The sequence below is a fragment of the Mustela nivalis genome (genome assembly GCF_964662115.1).
Source record: "Mustela nivalis genome assembly, chromosome: 15".
In the NCBI taxonomy this organism is placed as follows: Eukaryota; Metazoa; Chordata; class Mammalia; order Carnivora; family Mustelidae; genus Mustela; species Mustela nivalis.
This window is the reverse complement of record NC_139034.1, coordinates 15,067,589-15,090,025: the sequence shown is the minus strand read 5'-3', so window position 1 is coordinate 15,090,025 and position 22,437 is coordinate 15,067,589. Positions and strand designations below refer to the sequence as shown.

The 22,437-nt window shown below is 37.2% G+C and overlaps 1 protein-coding gene across 1 annotated transcript in view; it reads left to right on the top strand.

Moving 5' to 3' along the window:
- The first annotated feature begins 1,834 nt into the window (after positions 1 to 1,834).
- Positions 1,835 to 22,437, top strand: part of UBL3 (ubiquitin like 3) — a 66,143-nt gene continuing 45,540 nt past the window's right edge. The window contains exon 1 of the mRNA XM_082701289.1: positions 1,835 to 2,877. Coding sequence (XP_082557415.1) covers positions 2,851 to 2,877 — 27 coding nt within the window. The 5' untranslated portion in view covers positions 1,835 to 2,850. The remainder of the gene's footprint in view (positions 2,878 to 22,437) is intronic.

Below are 22,437 nucleotides of genomic sequence, written 5' to 3'. Positions count from 1 at the left end.
CCTTGCTGTCTGGCTGTTGGAGAGTTGCAGAGGAAGTGGGGGCTGCAGCTTCTGTAAGTCTTGCAATCCTCTGCTTCCTGTAGCATTTAGGCCCAGCACGGGCTTGACCAAGGAAGTCATTGGATAAAAGTTGGGGTTAAGGGAGCAGAGGATAACTAACTTTGTGAGTGAAAGCCTTCCAAATGTGTTCCAGTATTCCTTTGGAACTCATTGTCAGCTGAAGCATTTTCAACTGTCCTTATTTCCAGGAGGGCTGGTGGGGAGGGCCTGTGGTTGCTAATGGTAGGGAATGAGCAACCAAGTATGAGAGGCCATGGAAAATCATGTAGCTGTAGATCTGGAAATTTCTACACCAAGTCCTGAAGCCTAATTGTGAGATTTGGGCCTCTCTCTCTCTCTCTCTCTTTCTCTCTTTTTTTCTCTCCTCTGGTTTCTCTGAGAATTTGAGCTATCCTCCTCCTTCCTGGTTACCACCCTAACTCACCACAGGCTGATGTAGGTCGCTTGGAACGTCTCCATCTGGGCTACTCAAGGGGCAAATACTCTAAACTCCTGTGAGTTTCCACCCTAATGAGACAAACCTGACTGGAGAGACTGCCGTGGGGAATGACATAGGTTTCTAGACAACAAATTCCCTGAGGACAGTGTCTGGATTATTCATTTTTACTGGTGCCTAGCAGAGTGCCTGGATCATGTGTTTGCTGAATGAATGAGTAGTAACATTTCCTATCAGATGATGCATTATTACTTACAAAGTGATTTATTTCCCACACATTAACTCATCCTTGCAACTGCTCCTACCTTACCCCTGGAAGGTAGGCAGCAAGACTGTTTTACATATGAGGTCACATAGCTGTAGGTTAGCTTTCAGAGTCTAAATCCGTTGGCATTCTCATACAGGTGTCTTGAGACTGCCCTTGCTAAAATATTCTGCCAAAGCCCTGCAAGATCTCAATATGGATTCAGATAGACATTGGTGGATTCTGAATTTTGTTCCTAAATTTGGAATATACATATTCTTCATCTAAATATAGTCTCACTAATGGTATGATTTTGTGCTATTTGCTAATCACTGTGGGTGTGTAGGATTCTTTATTATTATTACATTTTGAGTTACATAGAATTTAGGGGCTAGCCTGGTAAACTGGTGAATCCCCATGTAGTTTGTAGCAGCTATTTCCTGATATAGATTTGGCCTGATATACTATTGTACCTAATACAGTTTTTGGTGATTTCAATTAACTAGATTGTAGCTTTATGGACCTAGGTCTTCAAGAAACACATGTTCAAACATTCTCCCTCCTTAATGAGATCCTTGTTCCTGTTGAACTTCTATGACCTTATTGGAAATCAATGATTGCTTCTGATCCTCCAAATGTAATGTTGAAAAGACCTAGATGAAATCACTATACAAAATGCTTTGAGATTGCAGGATGTGGAGAGCATGCTGTCATTAAAATGAATGATTCTGCTTGGAGGTAAACCGTATTTTCAGTCTGTGTGTATATTGCGCATGAGGGAATTTCTCTGTGCAGAATGATTTTCTCCAAATAATTCGCACGCTCACAGCACTGCTGGTAGCAGGTATCACCTAGCTCCTAGGTGGCAGCTTGGCTAAAGCAAGCTTTCTTTTCCTAGCAACTGTTGCTAAGAGGGGCGTGGCTAAGGAGTCCAGCTAGGACGCGTTAGGCCGCCCCCCCCCGCCACGACTACACTTCCCATCATGCTCGAGGGTGGTCTCCGTAGTGACGCACTGGGTGTCCGAGCAGTGGGAAGGAGAGGCGGGGGCGGTGGCGGCGGCAGCGAGGAGGGGCCGTGCTCTCCCCGTGTCCCCGACTTGCGCTCGCTCAGGCAGCTGCCGCCGCCGCCGCCATGTTGGCTTGAGAGGCGATGACAGGAGGCGGCTGCGGCGTTTGGGACTGAAAAGTGGAGGAGAAGGAGAGACAAAGCTCCGAGAGGAAACCATTCCCGGGCTGAGGAGAGGGAGGACCCGGCCTCTTCCGGGGACCAGCCGAAGTCGGCGTCGGAGGGGAGGGGAAGGTGGCGGCGGTGGGGAGGCGGAGGCAAGAGAGGAGCGCGGAGAAACCGGAGACGATGCGCCCGGAGACCCGACGCTGCCCGGAGGCGCCCGCGGCCTGAGCCCCAAGGGGCCGTGGGGTCTCCCACGCGGCCCGAACGCCCCGCGCCCCGCGCTCGCCGCCCCGGGCTTTCGCTTCGGCTCCCAAGTAGTTAAATGCCCTTGAGCGCGGGTTTCCGCGGCCCGGCTCCCAGCCCCGGCAGCGCGAGTTGAGCTGTTTCCCCGCGCCGTCCGCCGGCTCCAGCGCGGCCGCCACTCACTGCTCACGCGTCCATGTGTAGCCACATAGTTATCTATGTACATCCACGCTGGGGCATTTTCCTCCTGCTTAATGAGGACTTGACTCGGGAGCAAGTGTGAATCACTGCCGGGCTGGGAAAGGAGGAAGGCAGATTTAACCCCCTCCCACCCCGCTCCATGTCCGTGTGTCACTCGGCTGGGTCTACCTGGTGCGGCCGGTCCTGGGGCTGCTGCTGCCGCTGACGACGACGGGGGCTGCTGCTGCCGCTGCTGCCGCTGCTACCGTCCCGGGAGTTCTCTCCGGCTTCGGCCACACAGCTCCTGGGGATTGTTCTCTTCGCTCGGAACCTCGGTCAGGCCGGCAATTTGGCTCCGAAATAACTTATTTTTTGGGAGGCACATCACGAACCAATCAAGATCGTTAAGGTTGATTGCTGTACCTTGAAGAGTTCTCCTTTTTATTTGTTGTTGCTTTTTTTTTGTTTTTGTTTTTGCCCCCGGTAAACATCTCTGGGTGTATATCAAACGGCAAGATGTCCAGTAATGTCCCGGCAGATATGGTAAGTGAAGGATAAGTTACGACATTCTTTGATTTAATTGTGGTTTCCAATCTTATTTAATCAGAAAAGATGCAGGCGTGGGGTGAAGGTTTGCAGGGGACTGTTGAAAAGCCACGGTGCTGGGAGATTTGGAGAAGTTGGAGGAGGTTCTGGTTCCCCCTCTTAGGAAGTACAGCTTTTAATATGGCTTTTCTCATTTGGTTGTGTTTTCTAAATCATCAAAGACAATGGAGAAGTAGGGGGAATGTGGCAGTGTAGGTCGAAGTGGAGAAAATATCTCCCTCTTTGCCAGAAATCTTTGAACATTTGTAAAGCTTCTGAAAACGTCAGTGACAGGAGGCAGAGCTGAGGACGGGTGTCCCTACTTACATACAGAGGTAGGCAGGGAAACTGGAATCTTGTTCTTTGACACTGACGAGATCATTAATGCAGTAGAGACAAACTTGATATTTTCAAGAAAACGGACGTGTATGTCTTCAAGAAAAAGTCTGCTAGAATTTGCTGTGAGCTTTTTGAAATGTCTGGGTGAACAACTATGGCAACAGAAATACTGAGATGTTTTGGAATTTTCGGAAATCTAGACTGACCGTCTATTGGTACTTAAGATTTTCCAGGACTTTTAGTACCAGATATTTAGTAGTATTACATCATTGGACTTTTAAAAGCTAATAAAACACAGTATTGAGCCTTGATCTTTGAATGTTGAGAACTTGAAACAAAAAGTACTATTGTTTATTGATGCTTTTCTTTCTGTTTCTAAAGGTTAATGTTTGTTAATGTTCTGAGTCTGTTGGCTAACAGAACCCTGTAGGCTTACAGTGAGGGGAGGTGGTGGATTTGTGAGTTGAAATTACACTTTGCAGTCCTAGGGACAAACATAATGCAATTAACAGGAAGATCTCTGAAGAATTGAAGTTAACATTAGTATTTGAGTGTTCGTGTATTCCAGTGAAAAAACAAAATTGAACCTGACCGATTAAATTTTTAAACGTCAGATAATTTCTGTAGGAGCGAACCTCATTTACAGACTTAAAAACAAACCTAACTGGCTGTAAATGGCATATTTTGACCTTGGTTTAAAGCCGTTTTGCTTACATTTGATTTGCCATTTGATGTACTATTTTAATGTATAGGAACCACAGTGTTCTGTTGTGTGGCCACACAGCAACTTACACTCTCCTTCCTGAGTCTTAAAACTCGTGAATTGTCCCTTTAGTTTTTCCCTTCCCTCCTGGTGTGCACATGGGAGAATAGTCTCCTGACCGACTGAGGATAAGCTGGACATGGTTTCCTCTACCCCAAGCTTGAAGTTGCCTGGAAGGGTGTGTGGACTGAGTTGGAAAATGTTATTTCCCCTGTCTGATGAGTGTTTGGGGGGCTAATCGCTTACAGCACAGATTTGTTCTCTAAAGTCTCCGTTTTATATTGTCGGTGGTGCAAGATATGTTCACTCTATTCTGTCATAGAAATTGTAATGAAATAGATTTGTGTCTTTAAAACAGTGCCACTACTTTCTTTAGGCCCAGTGATGAAGAAAAGCTGGAATGTGCGTAGCATCAGTTAAAAATTGAAATGATTTGGGGAATACTGTTTCCAAGTCAGAAGAAGGTTCGGAAGCTAATGTTCAGAACAGGGGAATGGGAAGTAGTGGCAAGATAATATTAATAGGTACAATTATAAAATATAACTATTTCTGTTTTAGACTGTATTTTAAGGCCTTGATTCGGTGGTGCTTTGAGATCCCTTGATTAAAGGTGATATGCAAGGGCAAAGCAGTATTATGTAATAAACATATAATGCCCTGATGATGCTGTTTCAGAGTATGTCTAATCTACAGCTCAGATTAGATTGTTCTGAGTATTTTTTATGTCTCATTTTCGAATTGCTCAACTTGTTGGAAGTCTTGAGGTTTTTTTCCTATGTCACAACCTCTTAAGCCTTCATTTACTCTTACTTATATCGCATTTTTGCTTAAAAAGTACCTTTATTTGAGAAGTGCCTGCGATTCTCCACTTTTTGAAATATAACATTATATGGTTAAAAGTTGTTGATTAAATGCTTTTTGTTTTGTTAAAGTCTTCGTATCAGTAATTGACAGTTTGTGTTTACATTTATGACTTAAAGTAAGAACCATTTCAGCACTTTGAATCTTGAACAACCTTAGCCTCCCTACCCCCACCTCCTTCCACAAGCTGACGTTTCTTTTGCAACGTAACTCCTAACTGATAAGGATATGTACTCTTGGAAGTATGAATGCATACATTTTTTCAATGTGCAGTAAAATGTTCAAGTTTCTAATGGTGACAGTCTGTGCTATGTAGAAACAAATGTTACGCCCTTTTACATGTCCTTCTATAGGAAAATCCTAGTTGGGAGATGAGGTAGGGCAGTGAAATTATAACCTCTGTCATTTTTTCATTAGAGATAATTCATTGTTGAGCTACAGTAATTGCTAAATCAATTGAAGTTTTTGGTAAAGTCTTCATATGGCAATGATTGTGACTGACTTTAAAACCAAATTTTTTAGCATCTTTTTTTGTTTTGTAAATACAACTCCCATTTCAAATTTGTTTCTAAACATCCAGTTAAGTTCTTGTGTACCATAAGGAGTCTCTCTTTTTTTTTTATAACCTGAATTCAGCAAGTTAATCTTTTTGGAGAGGAGTGGCACCCCTAGTGAATGGATTGCTATACTCTTTAAAAAAATTTACAGTTGGTACTTTAGCAATTAACATTCTGTAAATATGTACTATATATAAGTGTATTTACATAAAATATTGGTTTTTCTTTAGCTGTAAGTGATTGAGTTTGAACCAAAAGATATACTAGCATTCCAGTATAATAACTTACTTGTGGAAAAAAAAAAACCCTAAAAATACTGAAGAGAATATCATTGTAGTACATTGTATTTAAATGATTCATTTCCTTTATTTTTTTTTTCAGCCCAAATCATAATTCATGATGGGGCAGTATTCATTGTTGATAATTGTAGGACGAATTATGCTAATGACTATAGGTTTTCTGAAAGAAAATGTTTACTCTTTCTGTTAATGGTAAGGCCTAAGCCTGGATAGGTAAGGTGGTTAATTTTGTTTTCTGGACTGGGAAAATTATCAAGAAATAAATTATTTATAGGAGTATTATAGAAAACATCTGAGCTACTGTTTAAAGTTTTGAACTAAAATTATATTTTATGATATTTATAAAATTGAAAGCCCCTATGTAAAAAAGAAATTGACAGTGTGAGAATATTAGCAAAGCAATTCTGGTATTTGAAACATTTTAATTCATAAAACAAAGAAAAGCCCTGTATCTTTTTAAGCTATTAATATAGAAATTGTAATAGATACAACAATTTTTAGTCTGGGGTTAAGTATAAATAATGAGAATTTGAGTTTTTTCGTTGGTTAATGATTATTTTTTTTGTAATGTTATATCTCTTTTGTTTGTGGAGAAATGTGGGAGCCCTCTGGTGGACAGGAAATTACTAAAATGAATTTCCTTTCAAATTGAACTTTTATCATTTTTCCAAGTTAAAGTAAAGTGACAGATGTAGAGTATGCCAGGGGACGATGTCATGCTAGAAAAAGGTCCAGAGAAAAGAAAATTTTTAACTTTGAAGAAAGAATATATTAAGATCTAGTGCCCCAGATATTCTCTTTACTTATAGCTTCTTTTAATTTTTCTTTCTCTTGCTGGAGCTCTTATTTCAAATATAAGTGGGGAAGTTTTATGAAGCTAAAGGGTAGATAATATGTTTACCTATGTAAACTTGTGACAATGAACAGTTTAATAAATAATATAGCTCAAATGGCATGTTCTTCTAATTGTTTTACTTGAATATATCTTACATTTTATGTTCTGAATTAGACGTTTTTCATTAAGAAAACAGAAGACAATTTACTTCAGCTTTGAATGCCTTTTGCTTTCTGGCTCTAAATCCTGTTCCAGCTCATGTCCCCCTCCTGTGAAGATCGCTTTTAGTTCATTTCTAGCCCTCGAGTGTGAACCATTTTGTCTCAGTGTGTTTGAGAGTCTTCTTATACAGTGTCAAATTTATATGGATATCTGTCTTATATTACATCTCCCATGATTTTTAAAACAGACATTTAAAAGCCAGTGAGTGAGTTTCTTAACTCATGGAGCATTACTCTCTTTATTGTAAAAAAGTAAATATTGTTTCCTATTACTACTACTGATTTTATGAAGTGTATGATGCCTGCTTCTGTTACTACTTTGAATATGGAAAATGTATTTTTAATATTAAATCTTGAAATTCTTTTAAATTAGTGGTTGGTTACTGATGGCTCTAATTTTCTTAATATGGAACAGTAGATATATTGTAGGAAACTCAAGTATATGCTTCCTAAATATATTCTTTAAGAATTCCTCTCATTCTGGGGGAAAAGCTGAAAGTGACTATAGAATTCCTGGTAACTGGAATCCCTGAGGAGTATCATTCTGAAACAGTAAATTTTCTGATTTCATGAAGGTTATTTTGGAAACACCCGAATCTAACAAATAGGACTACTATCCTATTTACTTGAGCATGATATACTGCACATAATTCACCTTATTTTCGATGACCTAGAGCCATCATTTGAGTAATATTGATTCAGTTCAATGTATGTTCTTCGTTGAGTACTTCTCTGTGTAACATATGATTATTCTATAAGCTACAACTTCAGATCCTGAGCACTTAATATGGATTGTGAAGCTTTATGCCCCTTTACTGGGTCAATAAATTTACAAAGTGACACGAGGCAAGTCAGTTGAGATGTGAGAATAAAAATATTAGAATTCCTATTTATTATGTTTTGCTCCAAAAAGAGGAATTAAGCTTTTGTATTAATACATGGATTGGCTTTGAGGCTTTTCTGGGTCCACATTCAGATGGTTACAACAAGTGTGGTTTGCTGAGGGAACTTGTGTGAGTTCTGTAATGTGGAGGCCAACAGCAGCACATGACTTTCTCAAAGTTTTTGTGGTTTTTCTGTTACAGTATATTATATAGTTACTTTAAAAAATGCTTTTTAAAAGAATCTGTGATACTTTGAATTGAGATAGGGTGCAGAGGTTCACTGTCAGTGTTTAAAAGAGTTGCTATAAAAAACAAGTAAAACTCAAAGCTGAATTACACATTTTTATTTCACAAAAGAGGAATATTATAGACGCTGATATTTTCCATGATGACAAGAAGCTATCAATATTATGCTACCTAGCAGATATTGTTGAGAAAACAAACACTAAGTTGTCTCTATAAGGCAAAATTGACATTTTAATCAATAAGTGAGACAGTATCTGTTTTTCAGAAGAGACTAAGGTTATAGAGAGAACATTTTGAAAACATGTTTAGACATTTCCAGTCTGTTGAAAAATCTTACGGAGAATTTCAGTGGACTTTGGACCCATTTGTTAGAAACCTAGAAACACATTCTACCAAGCTTTCAAAAATATCTGACATCAGGAAAAATAAAATTTTCATAACACTGACATCTGGTAACTGACTTTTAACAAAAACTTGTGTATATTTGGTGATAGAATAGAAGAGTGATACAATTTAGTAAAACAGTAAGTGACATATTCTTCTGTAAAGATCGGTGCATCTTTGTGAACTAAGTTTTTCAGTTATGACTTAAACAACAGTTTTTAAAATATCAAAGTACGGTGAACTTCACAAATTAGGAAAGCAAGATTTTGAAAAAATAAAGAGACATATTGAATAATAGCGCTCTCACTTAAAACGTTAATAGCAGTAGCATTTTTAGTGATTTTAAGATCAAAACAAACGAGTATTTAACATAGTTAATAGTTAAAACAATATTAAAATCTTTTAATTTCTATTTTAGTATTTGTTTTACAATATATATAAAATATTTACAAATGAATATACATATATTGGAGGTATATGCTCAAGTATTTTATAGTTGGTGTGTTCAAAAAAAAAAAAAATTTAAGAGCACCTGGGTGGCTCAGTCAGTTAAGCATCTGACTCTTGATTTCAGCGCAAGTCATGATCTTAGGGTCTTGAGATCAAAACCCATGTCAAGCTCCCCACTCAACCCAGTGTCTGCTTGGGACGCTCTTTCACTCTCCCTCTGCGCACCACCCCCCTACATATGTATTCTCTCTCTCTAAATTGTTTTATTATTTTTTTAAATAATAAAAAAAATTATTTAAAAAAATAATAAAACAAAATTTAGAAGCCATTGTATAAGATGACTTCAGATTTTTGAACATTTTAAGTTTTTGTGCTTGATATTTAGGTTTAATGTTTCCTGCCTTGTTGAACAGTTACATTTTTGTGTGGTCAGTATGCCTACCTATTCCTCTCTAGCTATTTATAGTTGCTAATTCTAGTTTGCTGTGGGTGTGGAAGGCAGATTTTCAAAGTTTATTAAAGTATATTAAAAACATCAAATGGTGTCCAAGTAGGATTTTCAGGAGTTGCCCTATAGTAAAGTGCATAATCTTTGTTTCATGGACTTAAACATGTCAGTTTTGGCTGCTTAGAGTTCTCTTTACTTGAAGGGCTTATTTTCTAGCTCTTAACTGTGTTTTGTTTTGCAGAAATGTAGGTTTTTGATAGTGAAGAACTAGCTAGATGATTTAGAAAATAAAATTAACATGTACAGCTTTATTTTGAGCACATAGGAGAGAGAAGGTAGTATTTGTTGTGCACTTGCTGCTATACTAGGCAGCTGCTTGGCATTTTACACAATAACATTTTATTTAATCCTCACCATGACCCTGGATAAATACAGTTGGTATATAGGGAAAGAAGCTACAAGTGCCTGTCAGGAGGGGACCACCAGGAATGCAGCGGTAGTGAAACAAAGAAGGTTAATGACTTGCTGTAGTGAGGAAGAGCACACGCCTGAGAAAACCTTGCCTAGCCTCAGTAATAGGAAATGCGAAAAGTTTGGGGTAGGGTTTGGGTTGTGCTGAATGATTCTAATGAGAAACCAGGCAAAGTAGAAACTAGCTCTGGATTGTGGACTATGGGCCATGAAGTGGAGGTGGGTTTAGTAATTGGATCTGTCAGTGGTCTTTGTTCAGGAGGCAGGAGAAATGAAGGGGGCTGGGGCAGATCTAAGTCATTTTGGAACTCTAGTGTGGTGATGGGAGAAATTTTTGTTGCCTGTTGGTCTTCTGTTGGCCTTGTCTGTGTCTTTTAGAAACACCACAGTGTGATTATCAGCAGAGGTGAGTTTTACTTTCTCACAGTCTAGGTTTAGAGGGGATAAGGAGGTCAAAGAAGCTAGTAAAAAGCAGAGCCAGGATAGGAATTTGGGTCTGATGGCAATAGTGATAAACATGGGAAGTTCTTTCCCCCCTACCATACCTGAGCTAAATCACTGAGGCAGAATACCTTAGATTCCTTGCCCCAGGCATTCACCACTGGCTGGTCTGAGCTAGCCTGGTAGAGTAGAGATGACACCTGTTTTGTATACCTTCCCCAACTACTATGTAATCTCTAGGTTGGAATGATTTTAATGAGCATGGATTGTCTTATTGATTGCTAAAATAAGGGGAGTTTTCTTTAAATTTGTTGGAACTCTGAGTCTTATGTATATACAATAAAATACAGTACAATAGAATTTTTTCTATAAAGGTACCACTTTTAATGTAGAAACTTATTGCTTTATATATCTAACACAGATTTTTAATGGATTCAGTGCTTTCAGAATATTTTGTTTTTGTTTTTATACTCTAGCTACTTATGTATGGTGCAGATTTTTTTTTTTTTTTTTTTTTTTTGGTGTAGATTTTCTATTGACTGATTCAAACCCAGTAGCATTTTTTAATGGTCTAAATAAAATATATATGTGGGCAATTTTCTATGACGAGATTTTGAGAAGAAAATGTTCTTTCTGCTGATGAAAATTGTCTAAGTTAGGCATTATATCTTTTGTTTATGAACTTAAATTAAGATGGCAGTTCATTGTGTCTAGACAAAATGTTCTCATGATATATGTTCAGTTTTTTCACTTTTATATGAAATTAGTGTTTTTGCCTTAGAAATATTCCTACTTCTATATGCTGCTTTTTTCATTTAGTTGTGTATTCATGAACAAACAGCTATCCATACAAATAAGTATAGAACCATATTACAATTTTGAACTGATTCTGATAGATGTACATAAATTGTTTAGCTAATTCCATATCCATGGGCATTTAAAAGCTATTATAAGCAATGATATAATGCATATTTTATTTATTTATTTTTAAAAGATTTTATTTATTTATTTGACAGAGAGATCACAAGTAGGCAGAGGCAAGCGGAGAGAGAGGGGGAAGCAGACTCCCCACTGAACAGGGAGCCCAATGTGGGGTTCAGTGATCCCAGGACCCTGAAACCATGACCCAAACCAAAGGCAGAGGCTTAACACACTGAGCCACCCAGGCCTTCCTATGTAATGCATATTTTAAAACATAACTCTATGCCTTGCTTGACTCTTCTTTTTTTTTTTTTTAAGATTTATTTTTTTATTTGAGAGGGGGGTAGAGAGAGACAAGAGAGCGTGCTAGTGTGAGCATATGCCCATTGGGGAGGGGCAGAGGAAGAGGGAGGGAATCCCAAGCAGACTTCCGGCTAAACATGGAGCCCACTGTTCTGCTGGATCTTGCAACCCTGAGTTCATGACCTGAGCAAAAACCAGGGATCTGACGCTTAACCCACTGAACTACCCAGGCACCCCTGATTATTTTCTTAGGATAAAATTCTTAGGAATTTTAGTTGCTCTCTGTTAAGTATGTGTTAAAATTTGGGGAAGAGGAGAGTTACATATTAATTAAGTTTAAAACATCCTTGAATTTCTGGATAACCTTAAATTGTTTTTTATGCATTATCCTATTAATACGTTTTATTACATTTCATTTACAATGTGTGCATTTTTGTTCATCAAAAAGATTGACTAGTAAAGATTTAGTTATCAAACTTATGATGTCTTCATAAAATAGGCTGGGAATTGTTTTTTGTTCTTTGTAATAAAGACTGTGAAGATTAATTTTATTTCATTCATAAATGTTTGAAAGAATTCACTGGTGAAGCTCTCTGGATTTTACTTGTGGGGATTGTTGAATCTATTTCATATATATATGACTATTCACAGTTTCTATTACTTTTGTGTCGGTTTTGACAAGTTTTACTTTTCAGGAGATTTGTCTATTTTATCTAAATTTTCCAACATGGTTTATGATTTTACATGCTTTGGATTTATTTATCTTGATGTTCATAGTAGTGATACCTGCTTTTTAAATCTGCTTATTGATAATTTGTGCTTCCTCTTTATCTTGCTCAGTTTTCAGAGAGCCAATTTAATTTTCAAATTTAAAATGTTCTTTATTTTCTAATTGGTTCTGCTTTTAGCTTGCTTTCTTCTAGTTCATTTTTCTATTTTTTTTTTGAATTTGCTGTTCTTTTTCAAGTTTCTTGAGATGGATACTCAAATCATTAACTATCTTCTTTTTTAAATGTATGTATTTAAGTCTATGAAATTTCCCTCTAAGCAACTTTTCCAACAACTTTAACTGGATCTCACAAGTTTGATACATCGTATTTTTATTTATCACTCAACTCAGAATATTCTAGAATTACCTTTGTGGTTTCTTCTTTGATCCATGGGTTATCCAGTAATCTATTATATAATATCTAAACATTTGGGGATTTTTTTCTAGCTATATTTTTTGTTGTTGATAACCAGTTTAATACAACTGTGGTCTAGGATTATTCTGTGATTTTACTTGTGTGCAATTAATTGACACTTGGTTTATGGCCAAGTTTTAGAATATTTGAGTGTGCTGTGCTCAGTGTCACTTAAGTCAATTATATTAATCATGTTTAAATCCACTGTATTGCTACTTTTTTCTTTTTTCACTCAATTGAGAGAAGTGCATTAAAATCTCCAACTGTGTCCTCTTTGTTCTCTGAAATTTTGCCTCATATATTTTGAGACTAAATTACTGACTGCAAATAAATACACAATTATATCTTCCTGTTACTGTCATTCTCTAGTAATAATCTTTGTCTTAAAACTTATTTTTTTGGATGTAGTGTGCTTTTCTTTTGGCTTTTTCCCATCTTTTTACTTAAAATCTTTCTTTGTCCTTAGAGATGAAGATGAATCTCTTCAAGTATCATATAGTTGGGTTTTGTTTTTTATTAAACATTTAATTGCCTTAATACATTTTGGGGGCTTAATTTACAATTTGTTTTCTACTTGTACTGTCATTTGTTTTAACATCCTCCCTCATTTCTTGCTTTCTTTTGGATTAATCAAACTTTTTCCCCCCTCATATCCTGGCTCTTAGCTTGTTGTTATAAATTCTTTTATTATTTCCTTATGGGTAACCTTAAGTTTGCAATTTACATCTTTAGCTTGAATCTGCCATCAGTTACTTCCTTTACCTTTTCCAGGAAAATGCAAAGGCCTTAAATACTTGAATCCCATTTCTCTCTTCCATGCTTGGTTTTAGTTTAAACCTCCAAAGACGTCATTATGGTTGCTGTTGAGATAATAGTAACACTAGTAGTAGTAGTAGTAGTAGTAATAACAATGTTGTTATTAAAATAGCCATTACTCATTTCACTTTATCCTTACATTTACCGTTTTGGAAGCCTTCATTTCTTCTTGTTTGGTTTTGTTTTGTTTTGTTTTTAATATTTTATTTATGTATTTATTTATTTGACAGAGAGAGAAGTCACAAGTAGGCAGAGAGGTAGACAGAGGGGGAGGGCGAAGCAGGCTCCCCGCTGAGCAGAGAGCCCCACACGGGGCTCAGTCCCCAAACCCTGAGATCATGACCCCAGCTGAAGGCAGAGGCCTAACCCACTGAGCCAGCCAGGTGCCCCCATTTCTTCCTGTTTTACTGTATTTACTTCTGGGTCATTTTCCTTTAATATGAGGAACTTTAGTATTACTTTGAGTGCAGGTCTTCTGGTGATAAACTGTCTGTCTTCATATGCTTTAAAAATGTATTTATTTTACCTTCATTTTTAGGGGTCTCTTCTTTCTGCACCTTCAAGTTATATTATGACTTCTGGCTCCCACTGTTTCTGTTAAGTCAGCTTTTGGTTTTACTATTGCTTCTTTGAGGTTAACATGTTTTCCTTTAGCTGTGTTTTAGATTTTATCTTTGTCTTTGGTTTTCAGCAATTTTACTATTGTATGCTTATGTATGACTTATTGTAATTATTTGTAGAGTTTGTAGAGCATGTTGAGTCTATGGCTTGTTATCTTTTGTTTCTTTGGGCGTTTTCTTAGCTGGTATTCTTTAAATATTGTTTCTATCCAGTTCTCTCCTTTCCTTCTGAGACTATAGTTATATGTATGTTAGGTCATTTCATAGTTTCTACTCCCACCCCTACTCTGTGTTAGTTTGGATATTTTTTACTTATTTCAACTTAGCATATCTTCTCTGTCTAATGTCCAGTTATACCCAATTATTGAGTTCTTGATTTCAGATTTGTATTTTGTATTTCAGGCCCCAAATTGACAAAGGCTTAAGTTCTCACAACATTTTCATCAGTTTTCTTGAGTGTATTAATCATTGTAATGTTTCTGTTTGATGACTCTGATACCTAGATTACCTATGAGCCTATTTCTCTTGCCTGGTTTTTGATCATTTGATTCTTTTTTGTAGGACACCTGGTAATGTTTTATTAACATTGTGATGAAAAGTTATAGAGGATCTGAATGATGTTATCTTTCTCCAGGTAGGCTTTAATATTCTCTGGCATGCAGTTAGAAAAACATAGGTCACTTTGATTCATCAGGGTTTGATATGACATGAGGCCGAATTCCAGGCCATCAGGAAATTCAAATAGTCTTGAAGTACATAGCCCTTCTATGGTCTCACTTAAAAGTTTGGAGTAATTACCAAGATGCTTCTTTTTTGATTAGCCTTGGCAATTTTAGGTACAGTGCACCCTGGAACAACACAGGTTTGAGCTGCACAGTTCCATTTACACATATGTATTTTTTCTTCCTGTGATTTTCTTAATAACATTTTCTTTTCTCTGGCTTACTTTATTTGTTTGAATCCGTACATAATACTGTTAACTTAAAAATTATTGGTAAAGCTTCTAGTCAACAGTAGGCTATTAGTAAAGTTTTTGGGAAGTCAGAAGTTATATATAGATTTTTGACTGCTCAGAGATCAGCACCCAACCCCCATGTTGTTCAAGGGTCACTGTATTGCGAGGCTGATGAAAGGCCTGCTTAAGTTTTTAGTCTCTTTTAGTCTTTTTGCTGGGTTTTCCTGTATTTTAGTCCATGCTGTTTATGATTCAGCACATTTCTGGGAGGCAAAAACTGAGCAGAATGTTGGGCTTGTTCTTTGAAATTCTGTTTTATCTGAGATTCTCAATTCCTGGCTACCTTGGAAGTACAGAATTCCAGTTTCTGTCTTTCTAGTCCACTGAAACTGATGCAAACTCCAGGATGTTGCTTTCTGCTTGGCCTTTATGCCCTGTACTGATAGTTGGCAAATAACCCAAGGGGAAAAAGTAGAGATCTCAGCGTGTTTTCCTTCTCTCTGGGCTCTTGGCTCCTAATGTCCTGGTTCTCTTGATTGTCTTTCTATGTCTTCAAATAGCTGGGTTTGCTTGTTTAGTATTTTACTGTTTTTTTATAGTTTTCAGTGGGCAATATGATTGATACTGCTGTTCCCTCATAGCTTGACTAGTTGCTTTTTTTTCTTTCTTGGGGGAAATTTTGGCTATACACTCACCAGCTAGATCTCTCTTTTATTTAGAATAAAAGTGGCAAAGAATAGCTACAATTAATTAAATACGTAATGTATGTTACTTACTATGCCACCATTAGTCAAGCAGTTGCTTTAAGTTAGACATCTAAGAATCATCTTTGAATCCTCCCTTTCCCTTATCCTTAGATCTAGTCCATTACAAAATATATCTGGAATCCATCAATGCTCTTTGTCTCCATACCACTACTCTGGTGCAAGCGTCATCTCTTTCTCCTGGACTACAGCATTAGTCTTAGAACTCATTCTTCCATTTCTATTCACATTCCCCAAATACATTTCCAAAAATAGCTTGAGTGATGTTTATAAGACATAAATTGCATTATCTTTCCTCTCCGAAAAACAGAAAACTTCAGCAGCTTTCTATTGAAGAATAAATTCCCATAGAGTAAAGTCACAAAACCTTACCATGGTCCTTCAGAGTCATCATCTGGCTCTTTCTTGTCCCTGAGATCTTCTCTCATTTGACTTATGAGGCTTCAGTAATACTGAGTTCCTCTCAGTTCCTCAAATAAGCTCCAGGCTCTTTTCCACAGCTAGGCTGAGTCTTTGTATATTTTAATCCCTGTGCTTGCAACACTTATTAGTATACTTCTGTGCCCTCTCTATATGGCTAATGCCTTCTTATTTTTTCTCTCCACAGAGATACTTCCTGACCGTATCTAAAGCTGAAGTCCCTTGCTCTCTGAGTTTATGCCTCTGGACTCATTAGTGTCCTCCATAGAACTTGTCACACTTTGTATTTATTTGTCTTTCCCAGTAGACCATAGATAGAGTCTGTGAGAGTAAATACGTTATCTTTCGTTTGTCACTGTAGCTATTATCTAGTATGGTTCCTTTTGTATAGTAAGTTCTTTGTGAATAGTTGTGTATTAAAGGAATACATGACTCTTATAGGCACTGTACAAAGCTTATTACTCGAGAGGTTTAATCCTCTAAGAAAATTCTCAGAACAAGCCCATTAGGTAGGTAGGTTCTAGTGTTAGTGTTAATTTATTCATAAGGAAAGTGGGATTTAAGATTTTGCTAATTTTCCTGAAGCTACCAGCTAGGTGGGCTTTTTGTGTTCTTGGATTGTTTTTTACTTCTCTAACTTTTGGACCTTTATTACCTTACTTATAGCATATCCTCTTTACTATGTCTTAATGCTAATTTCTGTGATTATACAAATATTCTGGTATTTTAACTTCAGCTTCTTGCCTTTACTTAACGGAGGATTTTTGCGGCTATCAAGTATGGTGAATGATTTTTCAAGCTATAAAATCTCTTATTTTATGACTGTAAATAGACTGTTACAATCAATTACATATATTTAAATATATTATATATATTAAGCACGTATTTAAAGAAAACATTTTGTCTTTTTTACTTAAAGAACTATTCAGTTATACGGATTATTTTAAATGCTCAAAATATTAAAATTTCTGTGATAGGTATCATTTTATATCTATATTTATTAGTCTGATATAATAATCCTGCCCTTTTTATGTATTTGCATTATTCACTCAATCAGCAAGTATTTGTTGAGCAAATGCTATATGCCAGGCACTGTTTTAGGCTTTGGTGTACAGTGGTGAATGAAACAAAGTTCCTCTCCTAATGGAGCTTACATTTAAGTAGTAGGGAGATGACATTAAACAAGCAAGTAAAAAGTAGAGTATAGTAGGTGTTGTTAAGTACTACAGAGAAAAATAAAGCAGGATAGGGGGTTAGAGAATGCTAGGAGAGTATGCCTGTCTTGGCCAGTTTTAAATATTGTGTTCAGGGAAGAGCTCACTAGGATAATGACATTTTTATATGGATCTGAAGGAGATGGGGAACAAGCCATTCAGATATCTTAAGAAGTCATATTCCAGGCTGTGGGAATACTGCCTCATGATTTCTTTGTTATTTGATTGTCTCACTGTTTCTTCTGCCAGTCCTTACCTTAAATTTTTGTGTTTCTTACAAAACAAAAAGTGGTTTTTGTTTATTTTCCTTCTGTGTGAGCTAAGTGATTATTACCTTCCTCACAACTTTTTTCTTGCAACAAACATTTATTGGAGTCCTTTGTGCCAGATAGATTCTGTCAGTAGTTAGAGCTGATCAATTTTATTTAGTGTATTCCAAGTCCATTTCCTCTAAATTATCTCCCACCACCTTCAACCAAGTCTTCATTCAGACATTGGTCCCCTTTATCCACTGCTATCCACCTTTCACTCAGGTTTGTCTTTTGAAAATACAGATCTCATCCTTGGACTATTCCTCTTACTAATGGCTGGCTGTCACTTACAGGCCAATCCTGGCCAGACTCCTTAGGTGGTAGCATTAAGGCTCTTAGCAGTTGCCTTCCATCCATCCTCATCTCTTGCTTTTACCCCTTTGTGTTGTGATGAACCCCCTGCTTGACACAAATCTTTCTGTTAACTTTTATGCTTCTCTCTGAAACTTGCATAGACTTCTCTTTCTTTACCAAATGCACTGCCCCTCCTTTTTGCACCATTTGTACCTGAGACTTGTTCTCAATTGCAGGGCTAATTCTTTGGTAATATCTTAAAACTTTGTCAGCCACTCAGTCACCCTAAGTATAGCACATGCTGGAGGCTCCAAACCAAGTGACAGTTGAGGCAAAGCTGCCTTCTAGGAGGGACCGGGGAATTAGAGTAGCAGGACGGATTTTTTTCCATCAAGTGTTGGCGGCAGTGTAAAGCACCAAGTCCAGAGAGATGGAGCTTACATCCTGGTTAGGGCTTAGCATCTCTGGTTCTGAGCCCAGAAATTTCTAGGTACTGATGAGTCTTAGCATTTCTTGGAGAACCATCATACCAGCAGACAGACAAGGCCCAGTCTACAGAAGTGCTAGGTGAAAGCATTGGAATCCTAGTTAATTGGGCTGGAATTAATCTTATTACCTCTACGCTAGTACTTATAAATATTTTTAGCTGCTTCTTCAGCTAGATGGGTGATCTGCTTTTTGAGGGCCGAGAGGAGCCTTATCTTACTCATCTCTCCCTGTACCTAGCACAGTGCCTGTTATATAGAGAATACTCAGTGAATGTTGAATTAGCACTGCAGCTTTGTCCAGTAGAACTTTCTGCATTGATCAAAATATTTATGCTGTCCAGTAAGGTTGCTACTGGCTCCATGTGGCTTTTAAGCACTTGCAAAGTGGCTGGTGTGACTCAGGAACTAAATTTTTAAATTTCATTTTAATTAACTTAAATGTAAATAGCTATGTGTGGCTAATGGGTACTGCATTGGACAGTGCAGTTATATATGGTTTACATAATTAATTCTCTCAGTGGGTTAAAAAGATCACTGGGTTTTTGGCTTATCTTCCAAATGGTCCCAAATTACTGAGCGTTTGGTTTTATTTTGTGTGTGTGATTTTTCTGTTCTCTTGGTGTCAGCATTAATTTTTTGCTGTTCTCATTATGTATACTGTCATCAGCCTCTCTTTTAGCTTTTTGGATGTTAGTCTAAGTGGCATAGAAAGACATGTAATCAAGCTTATAGCATTCTCTTTAAAAAGAGCAAATAGTGTAGGAACCTAGGAGTTGTCTTTGACCTCTCTTTAACCCTAGTAAGAATGTGAAATTAGCCCTAAGGAAAGAAGAAAGGGCTGAAAATATACATTAGTGTGCACATTCAACTGAAGAAAAAAATCCTATCAATATGACATTACATGAATTCATCAAGGGGGAGGTGGGACAGCCCAAAAGTACAATGCCTCCATTTAGAGATAGGAGAATTTAAAAATGAGAACAGGAATAGAGTTAAGGGAAAAATTTTTTTCTAAGTTTCATTATTATGAAAGCCATGCAAGGAAAAACTCGAAGAGGAATAGTGGTGGGCTACAGCAGATATTGCAAGGAGGTGAAGAATAAGGACTAATTGAAGTCCATTTGGGGTAATGTGGTGAAGGCTAAATGGATCTTAACTCATTGTCAAGTATTTTACTGTGGTTAAAATAGTGTTTTCCTTGTAATTCTTCCATATTGAAGTGCTAGGCTTAGAAGGATTCATTATGGTCACTCTTTTTGAAGTCAGTATTATTTTTTAGTTTCTGTGTCCCACAGCTACCTTTTCTCAACCTTTTCTGTCAAAATGTTTTGCTTTGCTAGTGTAGAATCTGGATAGGCATTAATAGTACTTTTTGCTCTAAAATTGATTCTTTTTAATCCTGTACAGGTGAATTTCTCCATTACCTCATAGTAGGGCTGTTGTTTCAGTAGTGATCATTCAGTTCATGCTTTGATGCAGGGTTTACTAAGAGATAGTGGTTAGTGGTTTTTTTTTGTTGTTGTTGTTAATTTTCCATACCCAGAGAAAGACCGTTTTGCTAAAAATTGGGGCATCTTGCCTCTTAGGGGTGCTTTCACATTCCAGCTGGCATAGGAAGCAAGCAAATGGCTTTTTCATTTCCCGAAGTGTTGTCTGCGTTACTCCTTTGAGACTTAGGACAGGCAACCAAGGGGAAAAAATGAGGAAAATATTTTTCCTACATATCTTTATTCTAAAGTAAAGACGAAGTCACTCTTAGGTTGTGTATAGTGCAGATGTAAGCGTATTGTGTTTTTATTTTCAAGTTAGGCCAAGACATGAGTCATTTTTGAAGTCTTTGTTACTCAATTAGAACTACTACCTATACAGCTGAAGTCTTCTAGAATAGCTCAAGTAGCCATTCCTGTTGGACGCAGGGGAGAGTCTGCCCTGAAATTGTAAAACTGCTTTCTTGTTTCCCAGGTGACTTGACTAACTTATGTAAGTTACAGTTACCTGGGAAATGCACCAGATATAGTCACAAGTGCAAAAGAGATATCTGAGAATGGGTACATCAGATAGTAAAGTGGCAAGAAGAATAGTGTCCGCCACTTCCATTTTATTTGAAAACAGCACAGTATATTAATTTTAGCTAAAGAATAACTTTCCTAATTTGACCGTCCTTGTTTTGTAGCATCTCTTTTTTAAAATAAACTATTTAGAAGGAAAGGTAATCATAATTATGCATTATCGAGTAGGTTAATGAGCTTGTCACTCAGTAGTAAATGAATATAATATCTTACATAGTAAAATGAAATGGTATTTATCCTTTCTGTGATCTCTTTTTTAATAAGATATATTTAATTATTTTAGAGAGAGAAAGTGCATGCATGCGCGCATAGGGGAAGAGTGGAGGTAGCGGGGAGAGAGAATCCCAAGCAGACTCCCTGCTGAGGGCACTGAGCACAACACAGAGCCCAATGCCAAGCTCTATCCCAGGACCTTGAGATCCTGATCTGAGCGGAAATCAAGAGTCTGACACTTAACTGACTGAGCCACCCAGGCACCCCCTTTCTGTGATCTCTTCATTTACCTGACCAGTATTTTCTAAAGAGAAGTATTTATCTGGTTTGTCTTATTTTGCCATTTTTTGGCCATAATCTGTTTATTTAGTGTGTTTTTATTTACGAATCTGAATTTCATTGTTTTATTATTGTCTTATTCTAATTTTATACCTAATTAGAAAGCAGGAGAATTATTGTAAAACTTGTAAAAAAGAAAACATTTTAAAGAAAATAATGCCATTTATAAACCATTACTTAGTACGGATGCTTAATGTTTTTGCTTTCTACCCTCTAGCTTTTTTGCATGTGGTATGTGTGTGTATGCAGTTGATGATTCATTTTAGAGTGTTCTGATTTGGAGAGGTCTTAAAGATCAAATTTAACTATGTGTAGGCAGTTTATATTGACTCATTAAAAAACCTGTAAGTCTATGAGTTTGTACAAAGAATAAAGTAAGTTTCTTTTTAACACATCATATGTATACCATTACTTTCTTTTAAGATGCAGTCTTTGTGGGCATTCTGTAGAGTCTAATATGAAAGTATCTGAAAACATTTTGCTAATTTTAATTCAGTAATTTCTGTAACATCATATCAAAGCAAAACTTCACCTAAACCAGAGTACTTTAGTAGAATCAAAAGGAGGAGGAGTTCGAGTTTATTTATAGTTGAGATTTGCAGAAATGCTTATTTAATGGCTTTCTGATCTCACCAAAGGACTCAACTTTTTTTTCTTTCTTTCTTTCTTTTTTTAAACCCCCTCCAGTTAGTACTTTGCTTTGTCCTATTTCTAGTTTGGAAATACATATATGGTATATGATAAGATCTATATATATATGTCTTTATAGTACACAAGATTTTTTTTTTTAAGATTTTATTTATTTAGGGGCGCCTGGGTGGCTCAGTGGGTTAAGCCTCTGCCTTCCTCTCAGGTCATGATCCCAGGGGCCTGGGATCGAGTCCCGCATTGGGCTCTCTGCTCAGCAGGGAGCCTGCTTCTCCTCATCTCTCTCTCTGTCTGTCTCTCTGCCTATTTGTGATCTCTCTCTCTCTGTCAAATAAATAAATAAAATCTTTTTAAAAAATAAAGATTTTATTTATTTATTTGACAGACAGAGATCACAGGTGGGCAGAAAGGCAGGCAAAGAGAGAGGAGGAAGCAGGCTCCCCGCTGAACAGAGAGCCCGATGTGGGGCTTGATCCCAGGACCCTAGGATCATGACCTGAGTCGAAGGCAGAGGCATTAACCCACTGAGCCACCCAGGCGCCCCTACACAAGATTTTTAAAAAAAAATCCTATACTTTGAATTTTGTTATAGTTTATTTACTCCCCTGTCCAATTGTCAAAAATAAAGTGAAAACAAATTCTAAATGTATGCTTTACAAAATTTATACATTGTGTTTACTTTTTAGAAATGACATTTGTGTAAAGATTATGACTTACTGAGTTTAGTTTCTGCCAGTTATGAGCTACTTTACTTGCCAGA